Below are 18,628 nucleotides of genomic sequence, written 5' to 3'. Positions count from 1 at the left end.
ATACGCTACCAAACGGCTGGTGACCTTCCCGGCGGAGTTGAAAGCAGTGGCGCCTCCGGGGCCGTGTTGGCGTCGCCGTCTTTCGCAACAGTGGTGGCTTCGGCGGGGTCGGTCCGCCGTTTCTCAACAGCCCACAACCTCTTCAAGCGCACACTTCATTCAAATGGCTATCCACCTAAAAAACATTTACGACGAGCTAGACTTTAGACCGGACTGGTACTCCGTCTTAGAGAACTGTTTTACCTCACCCCTTTTTTTGTTTGTATAACACGATGTGAAGAACTCTCCATGTGAGGAACTCGCGCTGTGTTAGTCATTTAGTGTTCATGAGTAATGCTTGAACACTTACTTTCGCGATTCGATTGTACTTTTGTTCGCTTGATTTTGTCTTTATTGCCCTAGTACTTTAATGAATACCATGAAAAAAAAAACCGGTGTTGCCCAGTGGTATAATACGGGGCTGGCACCTAGCGAACCCGGGTTCGAACCTCACTGTGTCATTGGCGCTAGTTCTTTTTTTTTTTAATTTTGTGCGATGTGGCTGCGGACACCGGCGGGGGCGGACAGCTGTGCGTGACCCGAATTGCGATCCCATAACATATTTCACTGTACAAAATCGCCAGGCCTGCGTCGAACGCGCACCACATCACAACTAAAGCTGGAATAATTGCCTTTCCAGAGCCTTTTTTCAGCGAAAGCTGTCATGAGATCACAACTCGCGTCACGCGCACATGTCCGCCGCCAACACCAATGTCCGTAACCCCCCCCCCCCCCTATACCCTCCACATATGGCCAATCGCCTCAAATTTTGGGTATGTGGGGCATTCAATAGGGCATACATCAATTGTAGGAAAAACAGAGGATTTGGTATTGATTGATATGTGGGGTTTAACGTCCCAAAACCAGAAAAACAGAGGGAGCTATTTCTAGCGCAATTTAAGAATCCTAAACTCCAGGCCACGTGCTGCACTAGAACGTTTGGCACGACTACCGATCGGCAACGTTTTCTAACATTGCTGAAAAAGTGTTGCAGGGCTCATTTAAGGTGCACGCCTTCGTCGAGATGTGGCAGATCCAATAAAAAAAATACAGTCGAGCATTTTTATGGATCATCATTTATTGAACACATTTGAAAGAGTCAACTGCGTTTCCCAAACAGTGAATGAAATTGAATGTTCCAAAGCGCCACTTTAAACAAGAACGATGTCTGAGAGGGTTTTCTATACTGAACGTATCTTTTACCCGACATTTTTTACACGCTATCCCCTTGCTCACTTTAAATATTCTGTTCACTTTACTATGAGACAGATAAAGTTTCCCGTAAGTACAGTCTTCAAGAGCTGAGTTGTTACATTATTATATTTTGTAGAAGAGTGTGACACACATATCTACGTTGGCATAGTCAATGCGAGAAATGTAGTTGATGGATCATCTCAGCGCTAGGTTTTGATGTTTTTTGTTTTAAATTGGAAGCCCAGTACATGCATCTCGACCATTTCTCTTTTGCACCGACATACACCCGCAGGACGAATAATTCTGTTAATGAGTTCACTGGTAATTACAAAGTCAAGCTCAAGTTTCTAAAGTTTTTGACAAAGAACATAAAGCATGCACTATAAAGGGAGACTAAAGAGCAAGGATGGCTTGGTTCAGATTGATAAACTGCACTCTGAGAACCCTAATACGACAAGTTCATTATTAGCGGGGAAAAGTAAGGTTGAAGTGTCATTTTTAAATTTCGCGCTGTAATCTCCACGTGTGACGTCGACAATTTCAAAATGCATATTTCGTATTTTCGCGATATTGGCTCGATGAAAATTTCCTAAACATCCTATGCTCGGTCTAAGGCACCCGCAGATGACAATGTACTTCATTTTTATTGCATAGAAGTCACGAAGAACCCGGTAGATGCCTTCGAAATCCGTGACGTCATGGTGTTTGGTGCGGGAATCTCAAGGCAGCGTCTCCACCCACATTTTCTTTTCGCGCGGTTTCTCGCTTACCAAGCGAAAAAAAAAAAAAAAACGCGCTCATATACTGTACACTAATACGCGAAAAATCGTCTTTCTCTTTAGTATCCCTTTCGGTTACAGCGCGGTGAAACATAACTGCAGAAAAGTGCTCATAACGGATGAAGTCGTTCTTCTCGACGGAGATTTTTGGTCGGTCGGTGCAGTGTAGAAGGAAGTCTTTGGCACAAGTATCGCGAAGGTCACGTGCAAATGACTTGATCGAGGCATTCTCGGTCTCCATTTCGTCTCTCGCCGTGAAGCGTGGTACACAGTGGGTAGAAGTAGCTGGTCTGGTCTCCCAAGCTGGGCGGGGCGATCTCTCATCAGACGAGCGGAAAGCTGGCCAGGGAGGCGATTCCACACTGATTGTTGGCATCCTTGGCCAGCAGCATGTAACCGGCCTGACCCCAGCTCTTGCCCCAGCTGCAAGACAAAGAGCGTAAAAGGGAGAGACGATTATACCTCAACATTGGCGTTGTATACTCATTATTGGCGCAACGCCCTTTATTTTCTTACATACAAAGTATTCTCTGACCTGGGCATTTTACGAGGTTTGTCTAGATGAGCTGCCCCAATGAATAAAGTACGCACAACCTTTGTCATAAGTATCGCTTCGAGGATAGCTTTTGGATAATGCCACTATACGTCACCAGTTTCAATGGCGCGCATAATGGTAACAATGCTATATTTCTTAACTTAGTCTGCAAAAAGCCGATTTCACTTGTGATCAAGTATTTCACCCTATTTCTTTTTCTTATCCCGTGTCCCCTTACCCAATGAGGAGTGGCACTATAGAAACCCGCTTTCCAGGCCGTCCTTTCCTCCTTCTCATTAACATATTCTTTCTCTTGCTGACCCGTTGGCCTCCCATTGCGAACCCATTGGCTACTTAGCGGGACGTTATCGGCGCGTTTGTTCACCTGAGCGTAGGCGATAAGCAGTATGAAGTGGCACCTGCAATGTTACTTCAGCGGCATGGGTGTTGCGCCGCTGTGCTCGAATACACGAGCTAGATTTCCGGCCACGGCGACCGTATCTCACTATGGTCAAATTGCAATACACACTTGTACATGGATTTAGGCGTATGTTTATTTTAAAAACCCAGCTAGTCAAAGCTGATCCTCATTCGCACACTGCATGTCACGTGGCCCTCGCACTGTTATTACGGTTTTGTTCCGTAGCACCCGTGAGTTTTAGTTTTCTCTAATACAAAATATGGTCTCACCTCGCCCTCTCACTCGGTACGCAAATCGTTAAGGGTTTATGTGTTGGATATTACTGTCTTCTGATGGGCTACTTATTAGTGATGTGAAGTGAGATGCTACAACACTATGTTTGAACCAGCACTTTCGACATGGACATCGTGTATTGGCATAAACTGAGGAGGATACACAGAATCGCGGACTAACAATTGTCGGCGTCCATGTCGAAAGCACTGCTTGCAGCATGGTATACTATCACATCATGCGTTATTTACTAAATGAAACTGCAGTGCATGTGGAGGTCAGCAAGTTTGGTAAGATTTTTTTTTCTGCTGCGTGTGAAAGACCCACTGTATAAAGATTCCCTCAGAAACCTGCTAGACGCTCTCAATTTATTGCACTCCCATAAATTACTTCGGAATGTTGGCTCCTTAAACAAATACTACTTCGTTTGCAGTTGACTAATGCGGGTTATTAAGGCGCGAGCCTGGCATCGCTCACCTTTCTGTCGACATTGAAAAAGACACTCCGCACGGTCAACGCAAATGGTACAAAAAGGCATGTAACTTCTGAAGTGTGGTTTAAGGTGGACGAGTGGCGCTCTCACTTCATTGAGGAAGCGTGAAGCCAAGACAATCAGGAGGAGATGTCAGGTGGTCTTCAAGAAAGAGTTTGGCTTAAAAATGAACTAATACGGCAGCTTGCATTGCATATGCGTCTCGTTTACCTTGCGCTGCCTATATATATATATATATATATATATATATATATATATATATATATATATATATATATATATATATATATATATATATATATATATATATATATATATATATATATATATATATATATATATATACGGGCTCCAGGGCTTGCTGTACATTCCTTCTAACATGTTGTCGTAGAACGCGGAATAATTGATAATATCAACAATGAACTTTGTAAACAGTGCCAAAGAATATACACCTACATGCGTGCTAGACCACTTTTTAAGTCGCATTAAAGGAACCCGCGGCCTTTTAGTGCGTCGGAGGGTAAAACTTGGTTACAACGTTTGAATGAAGCGATAAACGGAGACTCACCTGTTCTTAACGATCCAGTAGGGTGTCCCATTGTCGGCGACTCCGTAACCGACGATTAGCACGGCGTGGGTCACTTCACCCAAGGTGCAGGAGTCGTCCCTGTACACGCCTGCGTGGGTTGCGACAATAATAGATATGTCACGCAAATAGTCTCAGAATATGGCCCTATGGGCGTCATCGGGGGGAGTGCAAAGGGGGCAGCTGCTCCTCGCTCCCCCCTCCCCTCCTGTATTTAGGATATTTTTCTATGCCTTATAACACTTAGCTACACAGCTTGATTAGCACACGCAGGTCCCGCGTATCTGTGCCAAACGGGTCACAGAATTCCCAGCCGATTTTGCACATTGGTGAGTTGGACTTGTTGGCACATACGTATAGCGCAAAAACCCACAACAGGCGGAAGGAACACAAGCGACGGCGACGAGCGCTTAACTGTCAATAACCTTTATTGAAAAACTGCAGTTACGTTCATTCAAGTGTCACCGCTTGTCGTCATCGTTTGTATTCCTTCCGTCCGTGGTGTACTTTAGCGCTGTAGCGTACCATAAATACATAGTATAGACTACTCTTGCTGGGCATCATCCCGACAGTAAAACAAAGGCTGACTGTTAAGATAGATAGATAGATAGATAGATAGATAGATAGATAGATAGATAGATAGATAGATAGATAGATAGATAGATAGATAGATAGATAGATAGATAGATAGATAGATAGATAGATAGATAGATAGATAGATAGATAGATAGATAGATAGATAGATAGATAGATAGATAGATAGATAGATAGATAGATAGATAGATAGATAGATAGATAGATAGATAGATAGATTACCCTTAGAGTAAAAGCGGAAGCCCCGCAGCCTGGCGTTGACAGCTCCCGAGATGGGTCCCACAGTGGCTACGGCTGTCTGTAAAATCTTTTCATCCTTACGTGGCAGCACAACCATCAGGCCGGACACCGAGGCTCCAACAGTGCTGCTGTTGAACTTGCACTGGTCGTCCTGCAGTCCACGCGCGTCGTCAGCAGTGTGCGATTTTCAAAGGCCAACTGCAAAGCTTTTTCGCTCTGTCTCAATCTGTTACGAGTGAGTAGACGTAATCATAAGCGTGTGCAGGGTTCCCCTTAAAAAAGAGGGCGGGTACTGGAGGTTATATGTAACCCCATATGAATCGGTCCCCCCAGAAGACTTCCGGAGTGATACGAATTTTTCTTTCGTCCCAGCCAAAGCCCATTGGCCTGTACGGATTTTGCGAACCGATTTTCACCCCGCGACGTTTGGTATGACAGTTTTCCTGCCTGCATGTTTGATACAAACGTGGTACGACACCGCACAGGCACGAACAGGTGCCACAGGTGGTGCCCACGCTGTCGTGGAAGACGCTACAAGCACATCTTGAAAGCCCGCGCGCAGATGGCGCTCGTGTCGTAATCACAAATAGGGCTGCTATCGCGCTTTTTTTTTTCTCTTTTTTAGTGCTTTCATGCGCACTGTTTATGTGGTGCTGTGTTCTCACGTTGATGCAAGTCATGTTCCTTGTGCATCAGACATCCTATGAAAGGTGGACGAGGCCTGCACGAGGAAGCCTTACGGCCTTATTGCCAAAGAAGCTAGGCTTCACAAAATCGACATGGGAGAGTGTTAACAACACGCACAGCTGCCAACTCTTCGATTGTGCAGGCACGGTCGAAGCACACCCCCAGCACCACCACGATAAAAAGAAAATAACTGCCGATGAAAGTGGTTTTAATTTTATTGTTTCTATAGCTTATGTTGAATTCCAATGGCGGAGTCGGAGCAAGTTTTTCTGCTAGTTTTGGGGTGAGTGCATTTCAACGGCAGATAGAAGGCGGGAGTCAAGGTGCATATGAAAGAGTTGGAGTGGATTCAGAGTGGGAGGGACTCCATGGAGCAGAAAAGCTGCTCCGCCGAAATCGGCGGAGTGGACCGGAACTTCTATGTGCCGTCCTCCCGTGACAATGACGGGACGGGGTGTTTGACCGCTGGGGGTGCTGCCACTGTCGCGTGTTTTGGTAGTAATGGTGGACTACTTAGCCGACTGGGCAAATGAGTCCGTAGCAGAGTGAAAGCCATTAACCGCGTACGAAGAATTTGACAGTGAAATTAGCGGGATGGAATGCTACACGCGAAGTATTCTAAGCAACTCAAAGAATTCCACTTCTACCTTTTTCTACATACTTGCTCTGACAGCGCGAATTGTATTCCAATCGCGGATTTTGAGGCGTTGCTCTACGCCAGAATTGAATGCTCGCTCGCAGATTCTGTTGGCTGCTCCTACTCCGCCATTGGAATTCAACATTTAGCGAGTATACACGTGCTAAACGCCTTTTTTATAGTACTCTAGCGTCACTCGAAAAAGCGTACAAATATCGGCAAGGGACTATCTAGCTGTCACAGTGCCCACCACTAGCTGGTTCATTAATTACACATACTTGCACGGGCCGTATATTTACGAGCGCAAGTATGATCACTGATACCTAAAACATTCGCTGGCAATCATTCAGATGTGTTCGGGACGTTGCTGCGGCCCTGTGAAACATTTATTGAAAACTTATGCAACAGTTTTCACTTGTCGCGGGCTATTTTTCATATTTTTGGATGATACGAATTTTTTATGATACGAATATTTTCGGGGACCCCGCGTGATTCGCATCACTAAGGTTTCGCTGTATACACTATAACATGTAGCTGGAGCATTGCCTCGGGTTGCGTGTATGTAAATACCTGCGCAATGTAAGGGTAGCTGGCCGCAGTGTCAATGCCGCCACGGTCTCGGACACAGCGGAACGCATTGTCCATGAGTCCGCCGATGCAGCCGGTGTTGTCGTAGGCCAATCCGCAGCAGTCCACCAGGTCCTGGACACTCAGCTCCACCAGTCGGCCGGTCTTGCGCGCATGCTGGCCCTCGATGGCACCCGCCTGTGTTTTAAGGGGGAAAACTAGTACGCCTCGTCAAAAGAAAGCGGTATCGGACGTATAGCTATCGGCGTCAACGCCAATGGTACCGAAAACTGGATGCCTTCGTACGCGGTGTGTATACGCGGCGTCATCATGGCGTCGCAGATCGCCGAACCTTATTGTCACGTCACTGTGACATACGATGGCGTAACCACCATGGCCGCTTGGCCAAAAGCGGGGCGATTCAAGAGGCAGTACAGCACCACGTCACGTGCAGAAAGCTTCATGGTACGGGAGGTTAATAATGCCATCCGCTGATAACAACAACAAAACAAAAGGTGTGTAGCGAGGGATGTAGGGAAGGGAGCTTCAGCTCGTTTAACAAAAAAACCTGGGGAGGAGCAAACCATGCAGTGTTTTGAGATAGATTTTTTTGATAAGACTATAGTGCCTGAAACTGGGCGGGTAGGGAAGGGTTTTTCCGCTGGACTAACGTCGTCGAAAAGCTGCGTTGGAATGCAGCTTATTCTGAGGTGCATGTACATTGATTTGTCTAATATTCGTATTTTTGCCCCGCCGCGGTGGTCTAGTGGCTATGGCACTCGGCTGCTGACCCGCAGGTCGCGGGTTCAAATCCCGGCGTCGGCGGCTGCATTTCTGATGGAGGCGGAAATGTTGTAGGCCCGTGTACTCAGATTTGGGTGCACGTTAAAGATCCCCAGGTGGTCGAAATTTCCGGAGCCCTCCACTACGGCGTCTCTCATAATCATATGGTGGTTTTGGGACGTTAAACCCCACAAATCAATGAATCAATATTCGTATTTTATGCTCCGTTTGGCTTCGCATGACTTGGAGCTGTTTTATCATGAAACAAGAATCGGCAAGTGTTCGACAGTTACGCTTCACCACCTTCACCTTCTACGACCAACAATTCAAATAGGGTCATGAAGTTCAAAACAGTTTGTTCTTTCATTCGAAACGAAAAACGCAGCGATAAATGAAGCCACAAGTGTGTTCGCCACCCGCAAACACAAAGACTAGGTACATCCCAATCATTCCCATGGTCGCTGAATGGTAACAGTGCCGCAGTCAGTCCCCTCTATATTTAATTTCATGAAACTTTATGCACACAATGAGATATCTTTTGCCATCGAGTCATCTGCGGTGAATCCATAAGCGATCCCGTGAGTTTTTAACTTATTATGAAAGCATAAACATTACATGACTAGCTCCCCTCAATATATCTCAGTCCGTGAAGATGTGGGAACACATCGGACACAACGAAGTTTTCACCCGAACACGTGTTTGGCGTTTTTAATAGCCCCACGCGCCAATGCACGAACAAGATGGAGCAAGCAAGATCGTGTAAAAACAAAAATATTGTCTAGCTTGGTGAAGGTAGATCGCAATAATGTTATATTGAATGCAAAGTTATACAAGACCTGCGGCGCAAAATAAGCACTAAATGGTGGTACAAGGTAACGCTACTAAGCTAACCAATGCCTATGTCTTCAGCTGTCCTTCTGATAGCTGATATGTTAACCAACCTGTTTGAGACCATTCTGCCTCTCTCCCTTACACCCCAACAAAATAGGAAATTACACGTGCACTCGCGGACATGGAATGCCTACGCATACGCACAGAACTTGAGCGAGAGATTGCGAACGACGTACTATTATTTGTTATAATGCTCACTTGCCATAGGTGTGTTTTTGCAGCACTTTCAAAAAATGAAATATTAAGCTTGATTTCATTTTTAAAGTGAATGTATCATCGATAAATTGCGGAAATGTAGTAACAAAAAGAAAAAGATGTCTTATTAGCACAAGTAAGTTCACTGCTGTTTTGTATCGCTTTCATGTAACTTAGCGATGTTAGCGGATAAGGCGTAGCGCTACTAACCTCGAGGACGCGGGTTTAATTTGCTGTCACGGCCGCCGAATTTCGATAGAGGCGGAATGCGGGGACGCCCTTGTATGTTCATATTTATGTGCCTGGTAAGAAATCTCGTAGTTAATATAAGAGCAAGCTACATTAGTGATGGTTAATTAGTGATAGTTTGGACTTTGACATAAACTGGACGGTAAAATAGCCAAGCAGGATGCCTTTCGTTTTCCATTCATCTTTAGGCGAACGAATGAAAAAATCCTGCGGGTTTTATTTGCCAAGTTAGAAAATCCGCCTTTTTCGCGATGCCACGAAGCATGCGCTATTCCCCAAGCTAAACAGCAGCGGACCGCTCTGATATTCTATTATCCACACGCCTTCCTATCTCAGGAGCCTCTGTTTTGACGACATCAGTTTTCTCGGACAACCCACAGAGCTTCGCGCCCTACCGAAATCGCAGAAAGCAGCGCAAGAAAATTAGTTCTTGAAGATAGGAAAAAAAGGCACCTAATTTCTGCCTGGCGAATTGGCGACACGGCACTGTGACTTGTAGGGGATCGGACAATGGGCATAAAAAGAATAGTAGGAATTCGATAAAGAAAAGAGAGCACTCGCCGCACAGGAGAAACAGAAGAAAGGAGAAGAGATAGGAAAGATGCGGTACATGGTCGAAGGAGTGCGAGGAGGGGGCACCACTCGGCGAGAGCTACACGGCGTCAGGAGGTCACAGACAGTCGGCCAATCGGCAAGAGCTACGCTGGCGTAAGAGACCGCGGGCGATGAAACCGTTCAGCACTGAATGCAATCAACGAGCCCCCCAAAAATGAGTCAGGTGTGTTGGACGAGGCAGGAGCGCCCACTCACCGCACTGAAGGCCCAGCAGGAGCCGCACTGGCCCTGCTCCTTGACTGGTGTGACAAGAGTGCTTCTCCAGTCGACTGCCTTGGGCAGCGGGGCGTCCATGTTCTCCGGGGGCAGGAACGTCGACGCGTTCGTTGCGCGCAGCGGCTTGTCACCGACTCTTACGCCGATACCCACCAGCTCTTCGAACTCTTGCTGCAACTGCACAGCGCAAGAGTAGTGCACATTTTCGTGGCGTATAGACGTCTTAAATGTTACCAGGGGCGGGTACAAGATATATCCGAAGGTGAGGGTGGGTGTCAGTCTATGGAAAGTTTGATGCCTAAAGGCCTGACCACATATACGCGTTACAACGCGTCAGCACGCGGCATGCATGCTCGACGCCAATGCCCTCTCCCTCAATAGGGAGAGAGAGCGGCACCGAGTCTACTTGCCACGCGCTCCCGCGCAGCAACGCGTACGTGCCATCAGGAGCTTAGTACTACCAGGCGTTCATCGCACTCAATTTGAACATACAAGTTGAGTGCGGGTGCACTCAACTTGTATGTTCAAACGTTCAGGATGTCCATATCAGTTATCTGACTGATATGGACACATATGTGATCGACTTTCAATCATCAGCAGACCGAAGCCTCACCATGTCTCCAAACTGGTTCATCTTTAGCTGGTACGAAACAAGGCCTCGCGCATAACGCTCGTTGTGCTTGGCGATCATGTAGCGATTGTCAAGGAATACTTTCTGGCGGAACCATTCTTCCTCCACGCTGCCGTAGCTCTTCCCTGAAGTGAAGGGAAACAAAGAACCCATTGAAGACCTTAGGTGTGAAATAACATCCGACCTAATTCTTTGCGGTATACTTCTAGTATTACTTATTTTCTACTGTAATACCTTCCTTCCTCGAAGAAAAACATCACATCAAGACAAATCAGTATGTGTTTCACTAATTTAAAAATAGGAAATGGGCACGAAATATTTGGATCAATAACCCACGTGGCTAATGGGTTGTACAGCATAGAGAACGCAGAGAAGTTAGCTACGCACACAGTTCGATAATCATGGAGCATGGTCTTGTACATTAACATGATCAACTCTGAATTTATTAATATTTTTATCTACGAAAAAAGAGACACTATGCATTTGGCTTGTCAAGGACAAGCGTTTACATGCAACGTTATATTTACGTGTTATTTTCGCCTACACAAGCTAGACTTGCAAACGAGGAGAGTGACCAAGAGTTCCATTATTACAGTTCGACGCTCTCATCAATGGTATGCTAATAACTGCAATTCTTGATACAGGAGCAACGATTACTTGTATCAGTGAAGATGTGTTCAAATAGATCAAAGTTCAGTTGATGAGAGACTTCAGCATCATTGTTCAGCAAGTTACATCAAGCACGAGAACCTTGTGTTGCGTAAACGCTCAATTGCAAAGTGACAAGGTCACAAAAAAAGGTTTATGCACACGTCCTGCTATGCATGAGAAAGTAATTATATATTGGCAGACAGCGCTACGAATACGTCAATCGTTTTGTAAATTCGGAAAGCCAGCCAGTAAGACAAAGACTTAAAAATTTGAACTACCTAATCAGAATGAAAAGAAAACCACTAAAGCACCACCAATGAGCACTCCGAGTTCAGAAAACTTGTCAGTATACACGAATCGCTCGACTCTCTTTTAAATAAGTACGACGAGATCTTCTCGAAATCCTATAGACGGATATTAAACGCATCATGACGGAGCAGCATAGTATCGCACTCACCAACGCTGTCCCTATTTGTCGAGCTCCATAGAGATGTTCACAAGCAGACAGAGCGGAACTTAAGAAACAAGTTGACGCCCACATTGAGTAAGGTGTTGTGACCCTATGCTGCACCAGTCATCTTAGTGAAAAAGAAAGGCGAAGGAGGTACACGTCTGCATAGTGACTATCGCAAGCTCAGCGCCATATCAGTACCAGATCAACCAACTCTACGTGCATGATATTCTGGACCATGTGCACTTGCGAAAGGCGAACGTTTTCCCAACGATATAGAAGTATAACGTTGGTATAATGACATGTCGGGATGCATTCCGACGACGTTCAGAAAACTGCATTTGTCACGACCACGGGTCACGACTAATGGTCATTATGAGTGGTTGGTGATGCGGTTCGGGTGCGGCGCAAGGCACAGCGCGAGCTACGGATCCGCCGGGAACGCGCACCTATATTTGTTTTACTCGGCACGCGCGCCCGGCACAGAGAGTTCAGACGGCGACGGCGGAGTGCGGGCCTTGGGAGCTTCGCTCCTTACAAATTCGAAAGTGCTGCATTGTTGAACACAAAACAAAACAGCTATTTATTTTATCCTAACAGTTGCGGCTGGACCACCAGATGAAACTGTAACGATATATATAAGGTAAACATTTGTGTTGTGTCCAATTGTCGCATAATATATATATATATATATATATATATATATATATATATATATATATATATATATATATATATATATATATATATATATATATATATATACAGGGAAAATAAGTATACACCTCTAAAAAACTGTTTATTGGTGACGTTTCGATCGGAGACCGATCTTATCAGACAGAATTTAGTAGGCTCCGACGCGCTTTTATGCCATCGTCCAGCCGAGAGAGAGAGAAAACGAAAAATATACATATACAAGTGGCCCAACCACCCATCATGCACTGATAAGCAGCCAAACGGCCACGTGTGCGTACTGCGCATAGCACGTGCATTTTGTGCAAAAAAAAAAACGCACTTGCGCCAGCGGCAGTACCACCCATTTTACACTGATAAGTAGTCAAACGACAGGTGCATTTTGTAACGAAAAAAATCAAAAACGAGTTGTCAAACAACACACAATCACGGCAAGTGTTTTGGTCCAGGTGGCTAAATGAAGCAAATTTCAGTGATAAAAAGTTTGACTCTTCATATTCACCTCTCATCAGCTTTCCCCGTAGCTTGTAAAGAATACCAAAGTACATTCCTTGCGATAATTGTCGCTGTCGCGTTCCACCTGTTCTCGCTCTCCATAGTTGCTCTTGAAGCCTGGTGAGGAGGGCCATGTTAGAGCGTTGTGATATATTCTTAAAGAAAGAGAAAAAGAGAAAAGAAAAGAACAACAAACAAGGGGCTACGCGTGTCAAAGCTCAGCACGTGCAGGATAGGCACATGCCAGGCAGCTACGATCTCCGGTCTGTGGCTCAAGAATATTAAATATATAATGGAGGTTGTTTGTCAAATTTTTACCTCGGGGGTTGAATGTGTCATTTTACTTGGTTGTCTGGTGAGTGATTTCTTTGAGGGGGGGGGGGGTAGAGATTCTTCGACAGTGGTCCACCTTTCTCGGAATGTCCCTGCCCATGCCGCACACCCAAACACGTGCTCCGGGTGAAATCAGAAAAAAAGAAAAATGATAAATAAAAGAAGAAGAAAACAGAAAAAGATGTAGAAGAAAGAAAACTAAAACATTTGGTTAGGATAAATATTATCCTGAATCTTCCAGAGCGCGAATCGGAGAGAGTATGCCTGGAGTGTTATTTAGACCTGCTTTTAATGTATTAAATTTATAGGACAGACTGACGCAGCCTTCCGTATCCGCTTCAATAACTACCGTTCACATGTTCATTCACTTCCGAGTCTGCCTCTGTCTGGGCATATTAACTGCGGAAACCACCCATTTAATTCCATAAAGATCACACTCTTACAAAGCGCTTTCTCTAGCACAAGGGAACGTGGACAGCGCGAATCATACATGATTTATAAATTTGATACATTAAAAGCTGGTCTAAATGACACGCCAAGACTACTTTCTTCAATTCGCGCTCTGGAAGATTTAGGATAATATTTATCCTAACCAAACGTTTTAGTTTCTTTTATCTACTTCTTGTTCTGTTTTCTTCTTTTTTCTTAAATTATCATTTTCCTTTTCTTCTGATTTCGCCCGGAGCACGTGTTTGGATGTGCGGCATGGGCAGGGACATTCCGAGAAAGGTGGACCACTGTCGAAGAATCTCTACCCCCCCCCCCCCCCCCTCAAAGAAATCACTCACCAGACAACCAAGTAAAATGACACATTCAACCCCCGAGGTAAAAATTGGAAAAACAACCTCCATTATATATTTAATATTTTTGAGCCACAGACCGGAGATCGTAGCTTCCTGGCATGGAGCTTTGACCCGCGTAGCCCTTGTTTGTTGTTTTTTCTTTTCTCTTTTTCTCTTTTTTTAAGAATTTATCACATCGTTCTAACGTAGCCCTCCTCACCAGGCTTCAAGAGCAACTATGGAGGGGAGAACAGGTTGAACGCGGCAGGGACAATGATTGCAAGGAATGTACTTTGGTATTCTTTACAAGCTACAGGGAAAGCTGATAAGAGGTGAATCATAGGAGTCAAACTTTTTGTCACTGGAATTTGCTTAATTTAGCCACTTGGACCAAAAAACTTGCCGTGATTGTGTGTTGTTTGACAACTCGTTTTTGATTTTTTTCGTTACAAAATGCACCTGTCGTTTGACTACTTATCAGTGTAAAATGGGTGGTACTGCCGCTGGCCCAGGTGCGTTTTTTTTTGCACAAAATGCACGTGCTATGCGTAGTACGCACACGTGGCCGTTTGGCTGCTTATCAGTGCATGATGGGTGGTTGGGCCACTTGTATATGTATATTTTTCGTTTTCTCTCTCTCTCGGCTGGACGATGGCATAAAAGCGCGTCGGAGCCTACTAAATTTTGTCTGATAAGATCGGTCTCCGATCGTAACGTCACCAATAAACAGTTTTTTAGAGGCGAATACTTATTTTCCCTTAATTCTACGGCAGCCGAAGCCAGACTCCCCATAATATATATATATATATATATATATATATATATATATATATATATATATATATATATATATATATATATATATATATATATATATATATATATATATATATATATATATATATATATATATATATATATATATATATATATATATATTGGCGATAGTAGAAAAGGGAAAAGAATCAATCATTCTTTTTCAGCGTGCTTTGCGTTCAGATAACTAAAACGAAACAGGTGTACTTACGATACGTGGCCTTGAACTCCGCCCACTGTGCCTGAACCCATAAGTCTCCATAGGCGAATACCATGGCGTGCTTCAAAACCACGGCGGTGAAAATCCAGAAAAATTTCATGGCTGCTTTGCTAACCGTTTGGACGAGAAACGAATATATATGACTCGGTTAGAATATTCTTCGAAATTTGGTGAAAAAAATAAAAATAATAAAAGACATATTTTGGTCGAGCTAATGAATGTTCTTTGGTAGCTTTATTTATTGATTTATTTATTTATTCGCCCATTTATTTATTTATCTATTTATTTATTTATTTGTTTATTTATCGAATACTCCAGACACGTATCGAAGCAGCTGGGGGGGGGGGGGGGGCGCAATGAAAATGGTACAGCAGCGAACAGGTTTACAAAAAATAGAAAAGAACAAAGAAAACAAAAACAATATCACAGAACTACAGTCGATGTGTTTGGCAAAACGTTGAATGCAACTTAGAAGTGTGGCAGCTTGGGCTATAGTTGGTATGGCATGACGATGGTTATAGCGCGAGAACAAAACGACGACACAGAGACCTTCGTCTCCTTCTTGTCTCTGTGTCGTCGTTTTGTTCTCGCGCTATAATTATCGTTGAATACAAATAATTAACAACGAAGAATTTAATGTGCATTCTATTATACGATTCCATTTCTTTAAAGGACGAGATTAAATGTGTTCGTTCTCGCGAAGCAAGCTGCTAATGTATCTTGATTACGAAGACATGTGGTTCTCGTTAATATGAACGACATAGACGAGTCTAGTAGTTAATTGTTCATGTAACGCAGTTTAGGATATTGCACTCTCTGTCTTCTCATCCCGAGTGGTTACATGGTTCACTTTCATAAGTTGTGTGGGCATACAATTTTTTCAAGGTGCGTTATTGCAAACACAAAAGTTTAACTAAACTTTCAACAAATTTGCATAGTCCAAGGGACGAGTTGTTACAGCGTAATTACGGAAGGAAGAGACATGGAAAGGACAGCGATTTTTCCTGTCCATGTCTCTTCCAATAGTTACGCCTTAACTACTTGTCGTCATGCGCTGTGGAATTATGTTGATTCCAAATCACCAACTAGCCCAAGCATCTGTCTTATGAAGCTTTCCGCTTGAATAGGTATTTTTAATTATATATAGTTCTAGAAAAGCTTTGTGCTTCTTTAAAACTGGTAAAAGTATGCGCCGAACTAAAGCAAGTATCGATGGTATGACTGGCATTTTGAGAATGTTCTGTTCATAGGCGGCTTCCAGAATACAGAGCTCACAAAACTGCTGTGCTAGCGACGACCGATGCTTGTGACGGGAAAACTCTATCTAAGGCAATATTTTGATAACTTTGGTGCAAATTAGTACAATTTACCATCAGCCAACGGTTCTAATTCAAACTGCACAACACCCCGATATTTTAACACCTGCTCTTCGAAACAATTTGGGTCCAGGAGAGCTTAATAAACTTATTTTATCAACACTGCTGCCAGTCGCTGTTAGTGGTTTACGAAATCCGTAACAAATCAACTAATGCGTGCTCTGCGATGGAAACAGGGAATCTGCAAAACTGCGCAAGCCAAGGAGGAATTGTTGCACCAACTTACTCCTTGAGTAGTCTTGAGCACCGAAGAAGTGATGCCCGAGTTGGCAGCCTTTTTATGCATCCAGCTGAGCTGATCGCTTAGTATTCTCGTGGGGGCTCCTATCTCATTGATACGCCGTTTCATCTCGTTTTCGCTTATGGTTCGCATGTCACGTGAACGACCCGATCGCTGAACGGTCCGTGCACCAGTTTCGGTTGACGTGGGCAGCTCCGTAGCTTGGACGTGCACGCCTACGCGTTGTCGTTGATAAATTCGGCGTCGACAAACACTGGGTGCATATCACAGCCTGGTGGTGATACACACAGCCCTGGTTGACACAGCGGGACTTACTTATTTGCTTTTCGTCCCGTTCAATCTTGTATGTATACTCCGCACAGTGGCTCACGAAATCCTCAGCACAATCGCAAACATATCACAAGTACCAAAACGTGGTAATTTCAGCAAGCAATGTGGCTTTATTAAAAGTGTGGTAGCATGCAATGCAAGATCCTACTAGATCTGAGAACATGAGAGCGATTCCTTCATTTCCACAACAATTTATTGAAAGTGCGGTAGTATGCAATGCAAGATCCTATTAGATATGAGAATATTAGAGCGATTCCTTCATTTTCACAAAATCTTGCAGGCCTTAGATTGTTTTGAAAGATTTCAGGATCTGAAAGGGAATCTGAATTTCCCAAATTATGAGTCCCGGGTCCTGATAATTCTGCAAAATAAGTAAAAGTGGGAGTAAATATTTCACTTTTTCAAGATCTTGCTAGTTTGAGGTCGTTCAGATACCTTCAAAATCGGAGACAATCAAAGGTTCGCTTTCACATTCTTGTAGTATTAAAAATCTTAAATTGTGCAAGATGTCAAAAATCACATAAGCGAAAGAGCAAAATCCCAAAATTCTCACAGAGCAAACTCTCCACAATATCTGAGATACTGTAGGATCTGAGAAATTAAAAGCATTTTTTTTTTCTTTCTCAAGATGATCTAAATCTGAGACCCTGCACGTTGCTATTTATTCTGTAAGAAGTTGCGAGTCCAAGATCTTACAAGACTGTGCAGCATGTGCAAATCTCATTACTTTCAAGATTCTGAAAGCCTTAGTTGCTGCATAATATTGAAAAATTTTTGTTAAACGAAAGCTTTAGTTTTCTCAATATTTTGCACAACCTTGTATCGTCGTAAGCCACACATTTTTATCATCTCATTTTTTTAGTGCGATAAGCATCGCTGTCATGAACATCGATTCAATGTTTATATGGCGAAATCATAACGTTTTAATTATAAATACTAATATTATTTCGCGCTGTGTTTGTAGACGTTCCATCTGTGCATATTTCAGAGAGTTGCTTACCTGCACTTCATTTTTGGGGTTTTCCTCCTATATCACAATACCCCTTGAAGATATATCGAATTTTCATTGAATCAATGAAATTTTTCTTTATTTATTTACCTCTACAGCCTGTGCGTTGGACAGCTACCAGATAAATTACTACTCACATGGCTATTGACGACTTTCTCCATACTTGCATTACCATGTTGAAAGTTCGAATTACTTTACAATTGCCGCTTTTTATCCCAATTTGTGCCCAAGGTTTACTCCCTCCTCATCCCTTTCAACACCAGCTTCATTTATGACCAGTTCTTTGAGGTCAGTAAATGGCATTATGTGCACTTCGAGCAGTGAAAGAAACGGGTATCTCCCCCATCGATGGCAAGGTGGGAAAGATCTCGATTCGTCCGTGAAATATTTCTTCGATACTTCAGAGACGTAAATCAGGTGGAAGGCACTTCAGCTTTTTTTTTTTTTTTTGTTCACGCTGCCTGATTGTGTGCGGTATATGTGACATGCCGAGAAATTGTCGTTGTCATCAACATTATCATTTGACCACAGTTTTTCGCTCTCTACTTAACCACACTACAGTGCTCTATGTGAGGCTCCCGCTATGTAACGGATGTAACGGGGGAAGGG

At 43.7% G+C, this 18,628-nt stretch overlaps 2 protein-coding genes across 2 annotated transcripts in view; one reads left to right on the top strand and one right to left on the bottom strand.

Annotated features, from left to right (window-relative positions):
• The window catches only part of LOC119174303 (uncharacterized), a 39,598-nt gene that overhangs the window by 12,143 nt on the left and 8,827 nt on the right, over positions 1 to 18,628 (top strand). The gene's annotated exons all lie outside the window — the stretch shown is intronic.
• On the bottom strand, positions 1,100 to 15,167 carry LOC119173781 (cathepsin L1-like). The gene is made up of 7 exons (XM_075894546.1): positions 15,055 to 15,167; positions 10,605 to 10,747; positions 9,971 to 10,168; positions 7,046 to 7,240; positions 5,134 to 5,302; positions 4,300 to 4,408; positions 1,100 to 2,435 (listed from the first exon to the last, which is right to left on the bottom strand). Exons 1-7 carry the CDS (start codon positions 15,161 to 15,163, stop codon positions 2,336 to 2,338), a joined length of 1,023 nt encoding a protein of 340 aa, XP_075750661.1. The 5' UTR covers positions 15,164 to 15,167; the 3' UTR covers positions 1,100 to 2,335.

This window comes from Rhipicephalus microplus, chromosome 5, assembly GCF_043290135.1.
Source record: "Rhipicephalus microplus isolate Deutch F79 chromosome 5, USDA_Rmic, whole genome shotgun sequence".
NCBI lineage: Eukaryota > Metazoa > Arthropoda > Arachnida > Ixodida > Ixodidae > Rhipicephalus > Rhipicephalus microplus.
This window is presented reverse-complemented; position numbering and strand designations above follow the sequence as displayed.

What these genes read in the sequence shown, in the direction of transcription:
- LOC119173781 (XM_075894546.1), bottom strand. Translation starts at nt 15,163, where the DNA reads ATGAAATTTTTCTGGATTTTCACCGCCGTGGTTTTGAAGCACGCCATG. An exon ending in GCTACCCTTACATTGCGCAG is followed by an intron (nt 5,303 to 7,045) that starts GTATTTACATAC and finishes CGTGGACTGCAG; the next exon opens with GACGACCAGTGCAAGTTCAA. An exon ending in CTTCCGCTTTTACTCTAAGG is followed by an intron (nt 4,409 to 5,133) that starts GTAATCTATCTA and finishes CAACCCACGCAG; the next exon opens with GCGTGTACAGGGACGACTCC.